General features: G+C 40.7%; 1 protein-coding gene across 12 annotated transcripts in view; it reads right to left on the reverse strand.

The window, feature by feature from the left end:
* KALRN (kalirin RhoGEF kinase) overlaps positions 1 to 18,571 on the reverse strand; it is a 465,384-nt gene that overhangs the window by 262,288 nt on the left and 184,525 nt on the right. For all 12 annotated transcript variants that reach the window (XM_063161744.1, XM_063161745.1, XM_063161743.1 and 9 more), the window contains exons 4-5: positions 15,336 to 15,528; positions 11,245 to 11,757 (exon numbers count right to left, since the gene is read on the reverse strand). In XM_063161744.1, the coding sequence (XP_063017814.1) occupies positions 11,245 to 11,757; positions 15,336 to 15,528 (706 nt within the window). The remainder of the gene's footprint in view (positions 1 to 11,244; positions 11,758 to 15,335; positions 15,529 to 18,571) is intronic.

The following is an 18,571-nucleotide window of genomic DNA, read 5'->3' on the forward strand; positions in this document are numbered from 1 at the left end:
TTATTTCCTGACAGCTAGTCTCTTGCCACCTAACCTTTTTGAGGATCAAAGCAATAAGTTTAAAATAACCCAGCTTTCTCATCTTTGCCTAGATGTGTGGGCTTTGTTACCCTCTAGAGCATTTGGGTCTTCTCATCTTCATTAGTTAAAGCTAAAGAAGTTTGTGGTTAAAACATGCTATAATCATCCTTAAAAATGAGTTTAAGTCTGTATTCAGGTGCCCAAACTGATTTTTGTGCCATACAGATCAGGGGAGCGTTCCTGTGCCTCCCAGTGGTGCCAAGTCGGAGACGCTGAAACAGTCTCAAAATGCTCCCTATCAAAATTGGCAAGCGGAAGAAGGAGGAAATTTCTGCAAATGCAAAAATATTCCATCAGAACATACTGCTTTCAATTATTTTTGGACCCATTCTAATGTTCGAGGAGGAAGCAGGAGGAATAGTAACTGCGTATCCAGTGTCGGCAGCAGGAAACTACAAATAGCAGAGCACACCATGTTCCAGTTCAGCCGCTGTGGCTGCGGAGCCGCTTCCTCACGGCAGCGAGGCGGCTGCTGCGGAGCCTGGAGACAGAGCAGGAACAGAGCCATGGCTCGGGCTGGGCCCCTGCACTGAGAGGCCACCAGTGGTGCTGGATGCCCCAATGTCAGTGGGACAGAGCAGCCCCAGATGCTGTAACTTGTGGGAACCCAGGACATCCCTCTGGCTGTCCAGGATGGCCAGGACCCCTGCCAGGGGGCTCAGAAGCCCTGGCATGGAGCCCAAAACACCTGTGGCTTTGATTATTTGATTGGTAATTACCAACCATATATGAAGATCAGCAAGCCACAACAGTTTAGGTAGAATAATAGTGAAGTTATCACAGGGTGGAAAAGTAGATTTGGGGGTTTTTGGTATGGGGGTTCAGGAGGCAAGATAGAGGGAACTGGGTGTGTCCAGCCTTTCTCCTTCTTCTGCTTAGCCTCCATCTTCTGCTGTGATGTTGGCACTTACAGATTGGTTTAGAGTAGAAGCTCACTGTCTCACATAGGTGATAGGTGTTGGAAAGTAATTGTAAACATTGTGTACCTAGTTTTTAGTATAAAGACATAACACTGCCCCAGGGGCAGGCAGAGTGCCTGGAACTGTCCTGCTGGATGGACCTCGGCAGGACAGGAGAGAAAGAATTTTATAGATAAGATACAATAAACAACCTTGAGACCGAGAAATGAAGAGCTTTGACTCCTTCTTCAAGTGCCGGGCTGGGAAAAGAGACTTTCGAACTTTTCTCGGGGTCACTGTGACCAGCTAAAGATCCTGACAGTAACTGTGCTACAGGGCACACTCAGCATGAAGGAAACGCGCAACTCTTCCTCACCCCGAGCTGCAGCAGCTGAGGGAAGGCATTGTTAGTGATTTTACATTCCCATCAAAACGATCAGGTTCAGTTCCAAGTGCTGTGCAGGCAACATGTTTATCTGCCAATAAAAGAAAAAAAACCCACCAGATCTGGCAGCACAGGGCAGAATGAATTAATAGAGAAAGAAGGAAAGCACTGAGATGTTTATTTTACACATCACATCAGGACTCCCACGGCAGGACAGGCTTCCTGTGCAACAGGAGGCAAGGCAGTTAACCCCTCAGGTTTTTAATTCCCAATTTCTAGCTTTGAACTATGCATCCTTTGCACTTAATTTTGCTGCTCCAATGCCAATCCAGCTCAACAGAAATCAGTGTCTGGAAGAAGATTGTCCTTCCTGATGGACAGCTGTCCACATCTGAAAAATTAGTACAAATGCCTTGAGAAGATTCTTGTGTTCTTTGCTTCTGAAGCCTGAACTTGGGTCATGAAAGTGTTAAGGAAGGAAGTTTGTACCCTCAGAGCTGTTGAACCAGCAGCAGACTTGTTGCAGGAGAAACAGAAATGTCAACAGGAGGCTGCAAAAGCATCCTGCCCCTTTGTCACAGAGAAAGAAGTGATGGTTACAGCAATGGAAGGTGATATTCGCCACTAGAATCACAGCCACAAGGAAGAGAATTTCTGATATATATATATTTACCCTGATCTCTGCATTGCTCTGCTCAGCAGGCAAGGCAATCCCACACTTCCTCAAACCAGACGGCAAAATGGGGCTTGTAGCTGCTTTCAGTTGTAGGAGCAGCACAAAGCATTTGGTGTGTACTTGTGAATTTGTCCTGTGGTTATTAGCTTTATCCCCAAGCTTTCTACTGATGGATGGAAAGACAGAAAAGCAAACATTCACAATGCTATTGGCACACAAGGGAAGACTCCCCTGGTCTTGACTGATAAATAGGAAAGTAGCAGGCCTGACATGGTGGAGAAGCTGCAAGTTCCTTTGGAGCATCACTAATAATGAAGACTTTTTTCTTTTGCAGTCCAATTAGCAGAAATAAGCTCTGTTTGTGCTTTGAGGAAAGTTAGAAACATCCCTAATGATCTCCTGATCTTGCAAAAATCTAATATTTTTTTTTTCCCTACAGGTACCAAGAACAGGATGCTATTAAGTGTGACCAGCAGTGGTCAAAGTAATGAACATTTCCCACAGAGCCCACCAGGATCACTTCCCGCTCCGACAACTCTTCACTTTACATTGGGAGCAACAAATTGGGGATGGCATTAGCAACCTGTCAGGAAGTGACTTCCGATTAAAGAGAGCAGATGTCAGCATCTTTCATTCAGAACTGCAGCCTGCAAAGACAGCAAGTGCCAGCATGCAGGTTCTGAACTGAGAGATGCAGGCCTGACAGAATTTATCCTTCTCTTAAAGATGAAGGGGTTTGCAAGTAATTTATTGTTATAGATGCTGATGGTTTGCCCCCACAGTTCCCCAAGGATTCTTTGGTGCCCTTCGCTAGGTGATGGAAATGGCAGATTTGACACAGTTCAGCTGCCACTCTCAGAGCCTTTCAAAAGGGAAGGTGCAGATTCCACTATGAAATCTCTTTAGCACATGACATCTACGCTCACAGCATCACAACGAGCTGTCAACACACGCTCTGTGCACAACCACCCCTTGTTATAAAGTTTTTTCTGCTGCTAGGCAAACTTTGTGCTTTTATTTGGTTTGTTAAAAAAAAAATAAATTCTGAGACCAGGTAAACCTAAGTAATATGGATAATTCATGAACCTGTTATGCCACCACTGAGGTTTCAAAAAATATCAGTAAAGACACATTCAGAACATTGTACTGTTTATCCAGCTGCATTAGAACACCTCATAGTGGCTTACCTATGACAACAAGTACTGAGGTGCTTCAAGACAAAGCAGGAGCAGCACTCAGTAGCAAAAATTCAATTATTTTAAAATGCTACAGAAAAGAACATGATAAAGAACACATTTGAATAAACACTGAAAGTTAATTAAAACCTGCTACAATAGAGTTATTGCTACATGCTTTCAATTCTCACCTGTTTATTAGAGCCTCCTTTGTTCTAGGAAGTGTGAAGTAATTAATTGCAAGTGATTAGAGCTGGCATAGGTTCATCTGGGGAAATACACAGATTTTTAAGAATAGATGTACAGCTTCCCCCTTTGATATGCACTTCCCGTGTTGGTCTTTTGTCTGTCCTTGATTGATGCTATCAGAAGAGTTATTGCTCAAAACAGCTTAAGTGAAGCAGAATATTCCCAGTATGTGCCAAAGCAACCCAAATCCTCTGTAGGTATACATATGTGTTCCATAGGAATGTTTTCATACCTTTACATCTCCAAGGCTGTTCTCAACTGAAAATATGCATTTCTTTGTTGGAAACAACAAATATCCCAGTCAGATTCAGGATCTCACTGTGCTAGATGTCATACAAACACACACTCAAGTATTTATTGTTTATACACCAGCTCAGCCTCAATTCAAGCCTCCTTTCCATATCACCTATGTAATCATCTTTCCAACAATTTATGATCCGATACTGTAAAATGGTGTCTGCCAATCCAACAATTTAGGAACCTATCTGCACTTATTTTCTGTGTTCTGCCTGTATTAGAAATGATGTGCCAGAGCAAACACTTCATGCTGAATATGGGGCCTGCCCTCTGCTGTTTTAGTTTCAGGGCTTAAGTACAAAGCATGGGATGACATGATGACCTGCTATCCACATGGCAGCTTATTTCAGCTGATAGCTGACTTTTCTTCCCAACACTGCCATCCCAAGCCTGATTTTATGAACAGTTGTCTAGTGAGAATCTGTAGAGCAAAAAAAGGCACCATATGCTAAGGGAAACTTCAGATTATAAAATAAAGCATTTGTCATTGGCAGCATGGGAGAAAAGATGCCAGATTTGGAAACAAGGTTTCAGGAGAGAACAGACACTACGTGCTCTGTTCAAGAGTCCATTGCATGAAAAAAGACAAAGTACTTTGTCTAAATTCAAAGACTCTTGAGCAATGTCTATTCCAGATCCATAAATGCAGAGATCTATATATTTATTATACAATAAAAATAAGAACCATTTGTGTCAGGAATTGGTTTCAAAGAGCGTTATGTATATATCAGGACTATTGCAAGTCGTGGCAAATGTTGCAGATGTGAACTAACATAACTGGAATCCTGGGATGGGGACACCAGCATGGACAGGTGGAGACATGGTCCCCTCACCATAATGGGTGGCCATGGCTGACCCTGCCACCAGCAGGGCTGGAGCCAGAGCCAGCAGCTGGGACCAGGCAATGCCACACTGCTCCAGCTCACTCAGTGGGAGCTCTGACAGAGACCTCGAGTCCCTCATAGATTTCAATAGCAGCTGAAACTCTTTCTGCTTTACAAAGCCAGGCCTCTGTCTTTTTAGCAGACAACTCAGGGAGACCTTGAGCATCAAAATGCAACTAGATCAGGGTTACAGCTAAAACTAATCTGAAACTGAATTGTTTCACCTGAAGGGAGAAGCAGTTGCTTTGGGCTGAGAGGGGAAGGTACCACCAACAACTCTGAGAACTCTTTTTCTGGAATTACAGGTAAGCTATTTCATTTTTGCTTTGCAGTAAATTCTTGGTCACTCTTCTTATAAAGCCCTCTGCAAACACGTGGATGTTCAAAAACATGACAGCCAGTATTCCCCGGCAGTATCTGTACCCCAAGGCCCTATCCTTTCTCTGCAAAGACATTTGAAATAGGCTAAGGATGACAGAAATATGCTTAAATGAGTCTCACTTAGACCCTCAGTCAAATACCTCTGCAGAAGACACTAAGCTTATTGAATCCTTTCATGGCAGAAGTCCTACGGAGCTTACCTCAGGTCTAACAACATCCCCCGTGCTCAGAATCTCCAGGAAAGCTCCTTATTGCAATGCTCACTCACTGTGCTGTTCTGATATTCATGCTCTAAGTACTTAGATGGAAAATCCAGAGCGTGCTGAGTTCTGCACACCAATTCAGTGCTCACGTAACTTAAATGAAATCTAAATCCTATACAAAAATCCATGTCTAATCCATTATTATTATGCCTGTATGATTATTACTGTTAACTGCTAAATACTATTCATTCAGTAACAAATCCCTTCATAGTCAAAGAGCACATAGGGCATATGTACTTCAGATGTGCTCTCATTATTAATCTTGACTGTGGTTCTGTCCCCTCTTAATGTGCTTCCTGCCTCCTCCCCAGCCCTAATTAACCACCTCCCCAGAACTCCTTCATTTTTTTAATCATTTCATATATGAAAGGCTCCTCTGCCACCTTCTCAGAACTCTCCTCATTGGCTTCCCATTCTCACTCCCTGGGACACATCCCTCTCACAGTAATTGTAAGCCAATAATTCACATGAAGTCTTTGAGGTGATTGTATATATGGCACATAGCACAGATCAAAGAAACCAAGTGCTTCCAGCAGTGAAATAAGAGAGAGGAAATGGTCCTTCACTAAGTGGATTTTATCTCAGTCAGAGAAGCCTGTCCCAGGTGCTGTGCCTGGTGGAATTATGCAAGTCCTTGAGGGTTAATATGGCATGTTGCAAAAAGGAAAATTCTATAAATTTGCTTTATGCATCACTTCAAGGTTCTTTTGACACTGCTAAAAGACAAAAACTTAGAGGTGATGTGGAATGTAAAAGGAAGCAAAGTTGGTTTTTAATCTTTCTTATACTGCTTTTCCAGAAAGTCAGCTAGGACCCATTTCTAGGAAATGCTTCCCTTGACTAAAAGGGCATCTACAATTGCTCTACTTAATGGACTGTAAGAAAATAAACTGCCTCCTATTAGCAAGAAGGATCATATCATCAGTTTTGTAATGCATTTTATTGCAGAACATACAGCATTAGAATTTTCAAATGCAATGTGGGGAAGTAATGTACAAAACAGTTGAAGTGGATGTCATATAATCACAAATGTACTGATAGTTTCCTTTCTCTCAAACATCATGATATCAATGTTTCCTCTTTAAAGCCATCTTTTCCCACCTAAATCACATACTGCATTTCCACATTTTGCATTCTATTATCCACCAAAGCCATCTTGCATCTGTTTAGACAAAGAGTAGCTTGCAGAACATTCCTTCCTTCTGAGAAACATGAACCCTTGGCAGGTGTAACACTCCAAAACCAGTATGAGCATGGTTCAAATACTTGGATTATTTATTCTTGGATATTCCTCTCTCCCACTGACTTTGCTGTTGAGCTAGAGCTTCTCTGTATTTTTCTAGACTAACTCTGCCTGGTGTCAACTGATGTTCTAAATTAGGAACTCCTAAATTTCATCTGGCACTTCAGAATGGGCACACTTTTAGTTAATGGGTATAATGTGCTTCTGCTGACAACTAATAGGAGTCTTCCCAATACTTTCATTAGGAATTGCAACTCTACAGTGGACAGGAGTCGACATATCTGACACATCTGTGACTTTCTTCCTTGAGAAACCAAATGTCACATTATTTATTTCACTCAGTGGGGCCCGAGTTTAATAGCACCCTCTCAGTAGAATAACATATCAGTTCCCTTATTCAAGCAGACCTGTCTGAGGAAGGGGCCAGAGGTGGGTGTGGGAAGGGAGGAAGGCAGTGTCTGCTCAGTGCCATGGGGGCTCACGGCCCACACCTGCACAGGGAACAGGATGCAGGAGAACTGCTGCAGCTGTTACTGCACCCTATTCCTCTTAACCATTTGCTTATACCCCCCTCCAAACCTGTCTCCTGTCTATGACCTTTGCATTATTAATCACATTCCCATCACTCTTCCACTCACTGAACTCTTTCTGTTGTTCCAGGCTGGTCACATCACCTGGGAAATGGGAGCTACAGCTGCTGTGGGAGCAGGAGCTGCAAGTTATCCACACTTTCTGCTCCCTCTCCCTGCACAGCAGCAGCACCAGGGCAGCCCCAGCAGCCTGCACAGCTTCCCATTGCCTGCTCCACAGGGAAAATCACTGGCAGAGCTGTGTTTTTCAAAGGGAAACCTTGGTTTACACAGGGCTGATGGTTTTAACTGTAAGCCTGCTACTTCACTGCTCCTTGAAGACTAGATGTGGCCTGTGGTTTGCCACTAGACTTTCTACAAAGCCGGCCTGATCCAAATAAAATGTTTCTTCCACCACAAGCTTCCAATGAAATTCACTTGTGGCATTTTCTAACTCCTTCTTTTGGAGTTCTCCTTTGTGTAGTGGACTGTGTGGGAAGTCAGGAAGCAGAAGGGGAGGTGAGGACAGAGAGAACATGCCAAGCCCCCTCTGCACCCTGTTGGGGCTGACCCCCACAGTGTTAGAGCAGCTCCTCTCTCTGCTGTGAGCAGCTTACAGTGCAGACCCTCATCTCTGTCCAGCTGGTGACTGTATTGTTTATACTTAATATGGACAACGCTGATTACATCATGATAGATGGTTTTCATTCACATCCATGTTGGGGTAGTAAAATTGGTGTGGAATCAACAGAAAATGATGTGGAAATTCCTACAAGAGTCAAATTGGGTGCCAGTTACAAATGATTTCCAGAAAAGCTGGAAAGTACAGAGTGTAAGTATAATTTTTTGTCTTTTTTTGGTATTTATTCAAGTGTAAAACATGTGGACTCTTGCCTGAATTCTTCTCCCTGTCCAGATTTCCACCAACCAATTATAATTTCTCAGATAGTTCCAATACTTGGATCTACGTTGATTGTGGGGTTTTTGTTTCAAACAATATTCAATTTAGACAGGGATGCATTTTTTAACGTTACTGGTGACTAAAAATATTTTCCCTGTTACCCAGTAAAACACAGTAAAGCCTCAGTTCTAGCTTCAAAATTATATATATCTGTACATATGTATTTCTCCATTAGCTGGCGAGGAATAAATTTGTTGAACAGTGAGGGTCAGGGCTTCGCCAGCAGCTGAAATGTGTTATTTATCAGCAGATCATTACAGTCAGCACTGCACAGCATGTGAACTTCCTCACGCCCCTCTGCCAAAGCTCCCCACATGGCTGACCTGCCTGCTGACTTGAGCTTCAAGGAGCTTCCAGTCTCCATCTGGAGATTCAATCTCACTGCACTGCGTGTGCCTATGTGATAGCCCCACTTTTCCTTTCCCTTGGCCCCAGCACAGGAAAGTAAAACCCTAAAGGCCTGAATGGGGACAAAGTTTCTCTACAGAAAGCCCTGCTCTCTCTCACTGATTCGAGTGGGAGAAGCCCAGGCTCTGACTGGCACCCCTTCTGTTTATTTTGGCAATAATATGAGTTATTCAGCACACAACTATACAGACTTCTGTAAGTTGTAATGCCTGTAATTTAAATATTTTGTGCGTCCAGGCAGTGTCTGCTATTTCTAAATGTTCTAATACAGAGGATCTCTAGGAGGAAGAAAGTTAATTGATTTGCTTTTAAAATCTGGGGTACTGCAATACCAAAGGTTTCAAAAATTAACCTTCCTTAAAATACTGTGTGTTTGAGTCCTTGTGTCCCTTCCCCCCCCCCCATCCCATTTTTAAGAACTTTTCAGGCAATGAGGACACCTGAAATTTTTGAAATCAGATATGTCCAGAAAATGAAAGTCCTTGTCCATTTTAGAACAGGTTTCCTGAAATATCATCCAATGAATATAGAGAGATATTTTAAAATACCCTGAAACCTTGTTTATGTTCAGAATTTTATCTTGGAGTTTGAGCTTTTACAGGTTATTGGAGTTATCGTTTGATTAGAACTAAATTACATGTCCAGGTTATACAAAACGAGCTGTGTCTCCCTCCAGGAGATGAAGAGTAACTGGGCTCTGCTACCATACCTGAGTAGAATGCAACTGAGAAATTGAAGGTCCCAGGAAACTCTAAAATTCAGTACACAGACACATTGGTGGCTATTTCTATAGTGGAGACAGCACTCAGGCTGGATTTAGCTCTGGACATTTTATGAAACAAGTACTTTCCAGTCTGAGATGGTGAGACTTCATCAAAGAGGCCTGAGAAAGGCAGCTCCAGAGGAAAAGCACATCAATGTTTTACATCAGTCTACACATGTGAAATGTGAGGTTAAAGGGTCTGAAACCCTTCCAGGAAGAATTTTAGGGACTCAAAAACTGAGAAGATTAAAAGCACGGATTTGGGAATATAAAACAAGAAAGAAAGAAGATTCTTTAAGAAAATGTAGAAGTCAAGAAAAGGCAAGCAGAGCCTGAGCAGGGAGAAGCTGATTGTGTATTTAGTTAATGTGAGGCAAACGAAGAAGAGAAGAGCAGAATCCTGGTTTTGTCAAACTGGAATTGCTCAAGACAGCCTGTTTTACAAAGGCAGAAATCACATTCTCACTGCTTCTTCCTTCATCTCAAAAGTTTCATGTATTTTCTGACTTGCCTAGTCCTTACACATATCAATCTCAGGAATAACTCATGCAAAGAGCTTTGCTGTTGCATTGCCTAGACTTATATCACACCATCCTTTCATGCCTTTGCAGGAGGTAGAAGGGAAACTCCCTGGAGACTTCCTTCAATGCCACAGAAGAGTGCTTGGAAACAAGGACTTCTCAAACTTGAACTTGAACTGATCTGAGGGCATTTCAGCTTTTAACATTAATAATTATAATAAATACTTTCTAAATAATAATAATTCACAAATAATATTATTGAATAATAATAATAAATTATAAAATTATATTAATAAGCAGTGGTCATCTGAATAATCCCAAAGAAATTGAAAATCCAAAGTGATGCACTGACCAAAGTACAGCCACTGCTGGGAAGAACAGAAGTGAAAGTCCTCCTTATAGCATATGATGCAGAAGGAACAGGGAGAATGTTACTATTGTAGCATTTAGAATTAAAACTCTGCTCTTATGCATCCCTGAGTGGTTCTGCAGTGACTCTTATTTCAGAGGGACTCATCTGAATTCAAGGTTTTCCCAACAGGAGGATTGATTGTACAATGATGGAGCTTTTTCAATCCTAGCAAGTCTTAGAAATATTTAGTAAATGCATTCAAAACCGATGTCAAGTATCTTGTTCTGCACTACTGAAGATTAAGTTTGTTTCAGCAATGTGCTTCTCAGTGATGTTTTAAAATAACTCTAACTAGTAGCTGATTAAAAAAAACCACCCTCATGAGATCCCCCTGCTCCTGAGTCTGCTTTTCTTCTGCAACTCCTCCTGGGTGGGTCCAGGCAGACACATTAGTGAAACAACTGGGTAATACATTAACTAGAGAAGATTCAGAGATTGGTGCTTTTGATGGATATACAGACTAGATAGACACAAATCTGAGAGCTCAGTACCTTCCACTGAGAATACCCCACCTCTGTGGCCTGGAATTTTATTTGTGCCAACAAAGACTTCTCACAAAATCACCTAACAAGGTGCCAAGCACTTCTGCATTAAGAAAGCCAAGGCTTTAGTGCTACATAGTTTTCTAAAGTAAATTTCCTGAAACTCATGCTTGAAATTGCCCACAGACTCCAAGAAGTGCAAACAATAATCATAGTGAATCAAACCACAAAAACATTCTTATTTCAGTGCTGTGACAAGTAGATAAATATATTCATAAGTTTAGTAAAAGAAGCTTGGAAAAAAAAGCCAGATTCTTGTGCTAATGTCTACCAAATATACTCATTATATGACAGAAAAGCAGATTAACTTTCACCAAAAGCAACACAGAAAAATTACTCTTGGATATTACTATGCCTGCTACATACAACAGTTTGCTGGGGGAATTTGGTTTACAAGTCACATGAAGTGTATCTGCTGGCAACATGAAATTTATACTGGTGATGAACACCTCATGTTAGCACTTACAGAAAAACCGGTCATCCTTGCAACAGAGTCTTATTTAAAGCATGAGAAAAGGAACAGATTGCTCCCTACCTTCTCTGCATCTTGCTCAAAAAGCCGGAGTTGAAAGCACTGGTCCAGTTTCAACTTGCGGACATGCCACATCTGATGCAAGTGTTGCCGGGTAGAATGCAGCTTGTCTAAAAGGCTGGTGATCTTTGGCACAAGACTTTGAAAATCTGCACTTCCAGGAATGCAGTTCCTACCAGAGAAACCATCGCTGGATCTTATGCATTGTAATAACCTCTGGCCCTCACGATCCAGTTCTTCCACAGGAGCTTTAATCACTTTTTTCTTAAGCTGTGTGTGCTCATCAATCAGCCTTCTTGAGCCCTCAACGTCAACTGGAAACTCTTTCCTAGCCAACATTTCCTGGAGATCCTCCAGCCTCGATAATAGATGGATGGCACTGTTGAAAAACTCTTCCAAGGAGACACGCAGCTCTATCCATTCATCGTGGTTGTAATCCAAGGACCCTTCAAACTCATCTGTCAGTTGAGAAGGATCCACGAGCTTTGCCAGGCCTTCCACAGACACCATACTTGTCTAAGGAAGGGAAAAGGACAGCATTTAAATCAGGGACCATCCAATCAGAATTAACAGCACAACCCATAAACAGCAGGGAGTGAGTATTTTCCTCATCAATACATAATTGAAGGAATATTGTAAAGGATGTCAAGGACTGTGTATAATTTTGATACATTAATTGGACAGAAAACTTTGCTTCTAATGGCATTTATTAAGTTAGTTAGTTAGTTAGTTACTTACTTACTTACTTATTAAAAGATGTGATATATACTGGAATAATGCCTATCTTTTTCATCTGGCCTAACTATCAAAAACATGTAGTGAAAAAGTTTCTGCCACAGATTTCATCACACATTTCAGCCCAGTTGGATGCTGAAGACTTCTTACTGCAGCTTTTGGACATCTGGACATGGTTGTTCACTAAATGGGTACATGGCATGTCAGGCACTCTGCTACTTGTGTTACACCCCAGCTAGCAGCTACACAGAAAAAAAAGTTTCAGGTATTTGAACTGAAGCAGGTATTGCAAACTGCCTTAACAAAACTGCCTTAACAGCTGAGTTTCTTATTCCAAATTATTCTAGTTGGCTTTTTGCCACTCTTTGATATTAGCAATTGCTAATGTAATTAAGCGAAAATCAATGTGAAAGTGAAATGCCATTGAAGTATTAACAACTAGAATTTATTGCCAATAGAAAGTACTGCTCACGAATCATACACAATCAATGAGAAATGGTTTTAATTCATTCAGACTCTGTAATTGGTGATAGAGAAAAGCACTGAGTGTCTGGAAAGAAGGTTACAGTTTAAGGACATGGCAACTGATAGCTTTTCCCATTTGTTTAAGACAAAATACTTCTTTCTGAAATTAGGAGCATAGGGTTTCATATGTAACTAGAGATTTTCAGTGCTCTCATGTTAACACCCAAGCTGGCAGCCCTTAAAGGCTTTTCTCTTCATCAGTGACTGCACATCTATCCCCTAAATATCAGGCCTCTAAAGAATGTCAGAGCTTGTGCTTTTCAGAAATGGAGGCACCCAATAATCACAGCACTCTTGCAGAAGTCATCTACAAAGAAAAACACCTAAAATCCTGACCATAATCCTAAATTACGTCCAAAACAGTAGGCTAGCCACTGGTTAAAGGTTAACAATAGGCTTTTTCTTCCAATTTGTATCCATCCAAAAATATCAGGCATTCTGCAATGTATTAAAATTGAGATTGTATTGAACTTAAACTCAGAAAAAAGATTATTTTAAAATGCTCTTGCAATATTCCTTGTTTTGAGGAAAAGGGAGCACAGTGGGAGGAGCAAACAAACATTGGGACGGTAAGTATGCTGCTTCAAAGCATTTTCAAATTTTTATACCTCCTGACCTGGACACTGAGACCTTGAAGATAATTCAGTTTAGAGTTTAACTACCTGTCAGGGAAATACTTCTCTTCATGGCTAACACTATGGCATCCCCCTGCAGTCTGTCAGGCTAATGGAAACATTACTGTAATCATGCAGAGAATTTGACATTATGAGACAGTAGAAAGGCTTTTCATTTCTCAAATTCAGCAGAAATTTCCTTTTTCAGGTTTGATTTTTTATATAGTTCTTCAAACTCTAATGAAAAGAGTTTTAGTGAGGCAGGTAGGTGCTTACAGTTTCCTAGGCATTGCTCATCCTTCTTTTTGAAATCAATTTTAAAAGTGCCGTCTACTGTTTAGCCTCCTTCGTCAGGAGAAGGAAAATAGTCTTGAAGGCACCTCTGAATTAATGCTAAATAAGCTGCCTGGTCCATTCCTCAAAGTGACAGAAAACTTTGGAATCCACATACATCAAACAAACACTTTTCTTTCTCTCTCTGTGTGAAGATCTATGTACATGCTTCACTCTGGACTGTGGCACAGAAACACTGTGCCAGAATCTCACTCCCCAAAATCCAGCTCATCAGAGTCCACTAAGGGTCCCACAGTGCCCTGGCACACACATAAAATTTCTTTAGCTCAAAAGAGAAATCTGGCCTTGAAAGAATCCTTTCAATAGAAGTTCCTTGATGGTGGTGTGTATATTGCAGTGTGGACCACAGCTTGGGAAATCTTTGTTTGAATCATGGAATTGAAGGACTCAAACCATTCTATGTTTCTGAGTGTCTGCAGATGGTCCAATACACAGTGAAAGCACTGACTCTCCTCCTCCAGCCCAAAAATTTGTGAACCATTGGACACCCATGTGAACAACCCTGCAGACAGACTAAGGCTCAAAGGCTCTGATAACACACACCAAATGAAAATACCCTTAATGCATTCCAGCAAATGAATCCAGAGCTTTTTAAACAATACAGACTCAGAGCTGTAAACATGAAGCATAACTTGGTCACAGTTTACTCTTTGCTATCATCACAACAACTCCATATAAAAAAAATATATGTCAAGCCTCCACAAGGTATTTATTAATTTTAAAACCAAACAAATCTTCTAAAATACATACTTGAACTCTGTTATTTTATCTGTCCTCAAAGGTACCAAGGAGTGCAAAGACTTATTTAATCAAAGCAAAATTTATGAGTTTACTGGATTTTGTAAATCAGGGGTGAAAATTTACAAGCACTTAAAATGTGATAATAATGAAAAATTGTGTTAATGAGTAACACCAATCTAATTCCCCACAGCAATTCATGGGTCCTTGCAAGAACAGGTTGAAAATAAGGACACACTTATATCACACTGACTTCCACAAAACTTAAATATATACTAAAATACAGTCTTCCATTGCAGTAAATGTTAAGAGCTATAGCCAAATTCTCTTCTGTGTTCCAGAGATACAAAATCTCTGTGTCTCTGAAATTAATGGATTGGTAAAACAGCCAACAATATAAGTGTTTCTCAGTGAATTATTAAAAAACAACACAATGACTAAGTCATAGTGTGGCATGATTGATATATGAGCACTTTGTGCACCTGAATTTCAGCTTCTTTTTGGGCAAGAAGCTGAAATTCACAGCAAACTGAAGTGCTACAGAGAAGACAGCTGGTTTGTCTTCATCAACAAAAAAGTAAGTAAAATTCACCTTAATTATGCAGTTATATACTGGTTACTTCTCAAAGGACATGCCTGAAGCACCTTATCCTTCATAAAAGTTGCTAATGCTATCCCTGAAATGTAAATCTAAATGGAATGAAAGAGGGGAAAATTTAGCAAATATCTTTTAGCAAAAAAAAAACCACTAGTGAAAGTTGGGTAGAGGTAAATTAACAAACTCATACATTTGCATCTAGAAAACTGTATCTTTAGTATTTTGATGGATTTAGTGTTGTAGTTTTTTTGGTTTTTTTTCCTATGAGAAACAAAGGAAAGACTTAATGCAACATCACCAAAAATCATTACCACAGGAAAAAAACCCTCAGCAAAATAAACTATGTGAACTTCCGGGATGAAATATGCAATTCATTTCAACAGTGTGCTCAGAAAACAACCTGATGCCAGGGCATCAGCCCACTCCTGCACTCAGATGTATTTTTTGCTTTCAGTCACGGGGGGTTTTTACCTGAAGAAAAGTTCTTATCAGAAATGATGCTTTACAATTCATTTCTACGCGGCTCTCACCTCAAAGATGAACTTGGAACTGCCGAAGTTTGTTTTCTGCTTCTGCCAAAAATTATCAGGTTTTATAATCAGGGCAACATGAATCTCAGCAGGAAAGGCTTCTTGAAGGGTTTTTAGGAGAGGCTTGATCAAATCCCATTTGGATCCCCGCATATCGATAATGACAGTGAATCCTCTTTTGCAAACATCTTCACTGCAAGAATAAAAGCACATCATGATAATTAATATTGTGGGCAGCCACAGTGAGACTTGGCTTGTGTTGCTGGTGTTTGGTGCTTCAGAGCAAAGCAAGGAATGATTAACATAAAAGACTAGAGATAGTACAATATAAAGGCTATAAGAAAGGTCATATTAAATTGACTATAATGTAATTTACATGCAATGCAAGTGTCTAGATTACAGTTTAATCTCTAATTTTCCAAACACGTGTAATTCAAATATTCACTAAAAAGCATACATACTTTCACACAATTGGAAACAGAATCAAATACATCTGTATAGAAGCTCTTTATGTGTACATACAATGGATTCTGCTTTCAACATATTGAACGCAGCCAAAGTCAACAAGCAGAGTCCTGTGCCTTAGCATTACCAGCTACTTTTAAATTTGGGTGCCTTAATTTTTAGAGGCTTCTTAAAAAAGTTTAACTTCCAGAAAAGTGTCATGTCCAGAAAAATGCCTTGCAATTACTCCTGGTCAGGAAGGTCCTTGTGACTCAGCATGTGCACTGTTATCATTGGGGCCCTTTCCCCTCACAACTGATCTTCCAAATGCTGCTGCAGGACCTTTTTCAATCTGCAGTCAGGCTTTCCCCCCACCCTGTGCTCCTCCCGTCTCAGAAGTCCAAGGCAGCTATCTAGCTTGGTCACTGGCAATGCATGGAGCCCAACAACACCACAGCATTCCCTTGCAGACACATCTCTTCTTTTTCCTCACAAGGAGAGAGGAGAAAGAATAAAAGGACATGTCAAGTCAAATCTGTGCAGCTTTCAGCATAACTTTTCAAGGGATATAGTAGTATTAATCCTCAGAAAAAGAGGTTTGGGTATAATGTAGAAATTGCAAAACTGTTAAGACTCCAAAGAAATATTCCCAGTGCACAAACACACAGGAGCATTTTCACTGCGTTCTACCTATTTAACATCTTAAAACACTCTTTCTGATAATAAGATCCATCTCCTATATATTCAGTGGAAAACAGCTCTATAAAGCTTATAACTAGGTTTCTGGGCTGGAACAAGGACAGGAATATACTTCAGAGGAGGCACACTGGATGGATGTATGTTGAGAGTTTGCTAACGTGAACAGTCTCAACACAGTGCCAGACAGAAGCACTCAGAGACAACAAGCTTGGTCCTCTGCCTTAATATTACTGGCACATCCAGAGCACACTGCATACAATAGCCAGTGCAAAGGAAAACAGGAGAGACCAGGCACTTCCAAACACTGTCAGGAATACAGATATTTTTATTCTCCTTTTACCTACTGCTGAAAGGTCAGACATCTGATCCTTTCATAACTAATGCCCAAAAAAAGGCTGTAAAAGAAGCTTTGTTGGGGGTGCTACCGCCTTTTGGAACAAGAGTTGAGACAAGGAAGCAAATCAGAAAGCAACTAATAGAAAGGGCTTTGTGTTTTGTGTTATTTTTCCTTTTTTTCTTGCAAAGCTTTAGAGGATACTTCAGGAACTTCTGCCAAATCACTGATCCCTGTAAACCTGAACACATATTCCTAGGGATTTCTTCAAACACTTGACAAAGATATGCAGGAGCCATACAGACACATGGAGAGCCCCAAGAGAGGACAAGTAACAGGTAAGTGCAATCTGTCTTTTCTGATATAAACAAATAAATACACCACCACCATCCATTGCAACCACAGCAAGGCATAGACAGCACCAGCTTCATTCCAACTCCCCTCACCACTGCCAACCTGCCAGCTTACCTAATTTGATGTAAAATAGTAAATTAATACTTACTGATAAAACCTGTTTCAGTAAGCAGAACAGGAATGTCCTAGAAGACTGAAGTATTTTGTTTATGAACCTGAAGTCTTAGACACAAACAGATGCAAAATCAAACTCTAGCTGTAGAGCAAAGGCAGTGTGATACCTTGGCACCCTTGATTATATACCACCATGACGAGAAGTTCAGCCTGCATTAAAACAGATATTCCAGGGAGGGAACCAGGAACTGTCAATACAGACTGGAGTCTGTCTGCTGAAGGTTTGCAGCCTCTCCAGCCTGTGAGGTGCAGAGAAGCAGTGCAGGGAGCAGTAATGCCACCCACACCCATCAGCACATGATGCCTAAGTGTGTGTGTGTAAAAAAATGCTCCAAAACACCCCAAACTCCCACTGTCCTGCCTCTGGAGACTTCATAGCAGATTTTCAGTAGAAGAAAAAATGGCAATGATTCCCTAGATTTTTCTGGTGGACAAAGGAGAATGGTCACTGATCCTGAGGATCATTCCCAGCCTGGGAATGCTTTCTGATTCTTTCCCTGAATGAGCAGTTATTCACTACCAGCACTATCCACAATCCTTGTAACCAAACCAAATTTCCTACAAACTTAGTACATTTTCAAGTATGAAACGGATGGGAAAGAGGGATGGAAAGGGAGGAAAGGAAGAAGAATAATCACAGAATTCTTATGTTCAAAACAGATCAACAGGTAACCACTCTTACACCAATAATACAAAACTCCAAACAATGCTCTTTATTATAAAGACAATTTTCCAACTTCATTAATCACATAGGCATGTAAACTCCTGTCTGAAATATGAAAGTGCTAAAGTGGATGCCCATTTTCAATTGTAGTGCAGGAAACATACAAATGGACAGTTTTTACCATTTTGAGAAAATCCAACTCTATTTCAAGAGTGTTGATGACATTCTTGCAGAAGTAATTCTGCTTGCAAATTTTTTTCTTTAATGTGATGAATGGTACTAACCTGCACAAGATCTGTGGGTCTTTAGTCTCATCTCCACAATTTGATTCCCCCAGCACAGTGATAACTCCACATTGCTCTGACTTTTTGCAGAAAATTAGCACCTGATTTCTAAACCTGCTTGTCAAAAGCTATTATTTAATGATGTTTAAACTGTTGCAAGACAGAAAGCTGCCTGCTCATCATTTCTACTTTCAGTTGCAGAGCCTGCTGCAGAGAGGGTGCCTTAGAGAGCACTTACCCTGCACAAACAGGTAGCCAGATTCTAATCAAGTACTAATATCTC

Source organism: Melospiza melodia, chromosome 8, assembly GCF_035770615.1.
Source record: "Melospiza melodia melodia isolate bMelMel2 chromosome 8, bMelMel2.pri, whole genome shotgun sequence".
NCBI lineage: Eukaryota > Metazoa > Chordata > Aves > Passeriformes > Passerellidae > Melospiza > Melospiza melodia.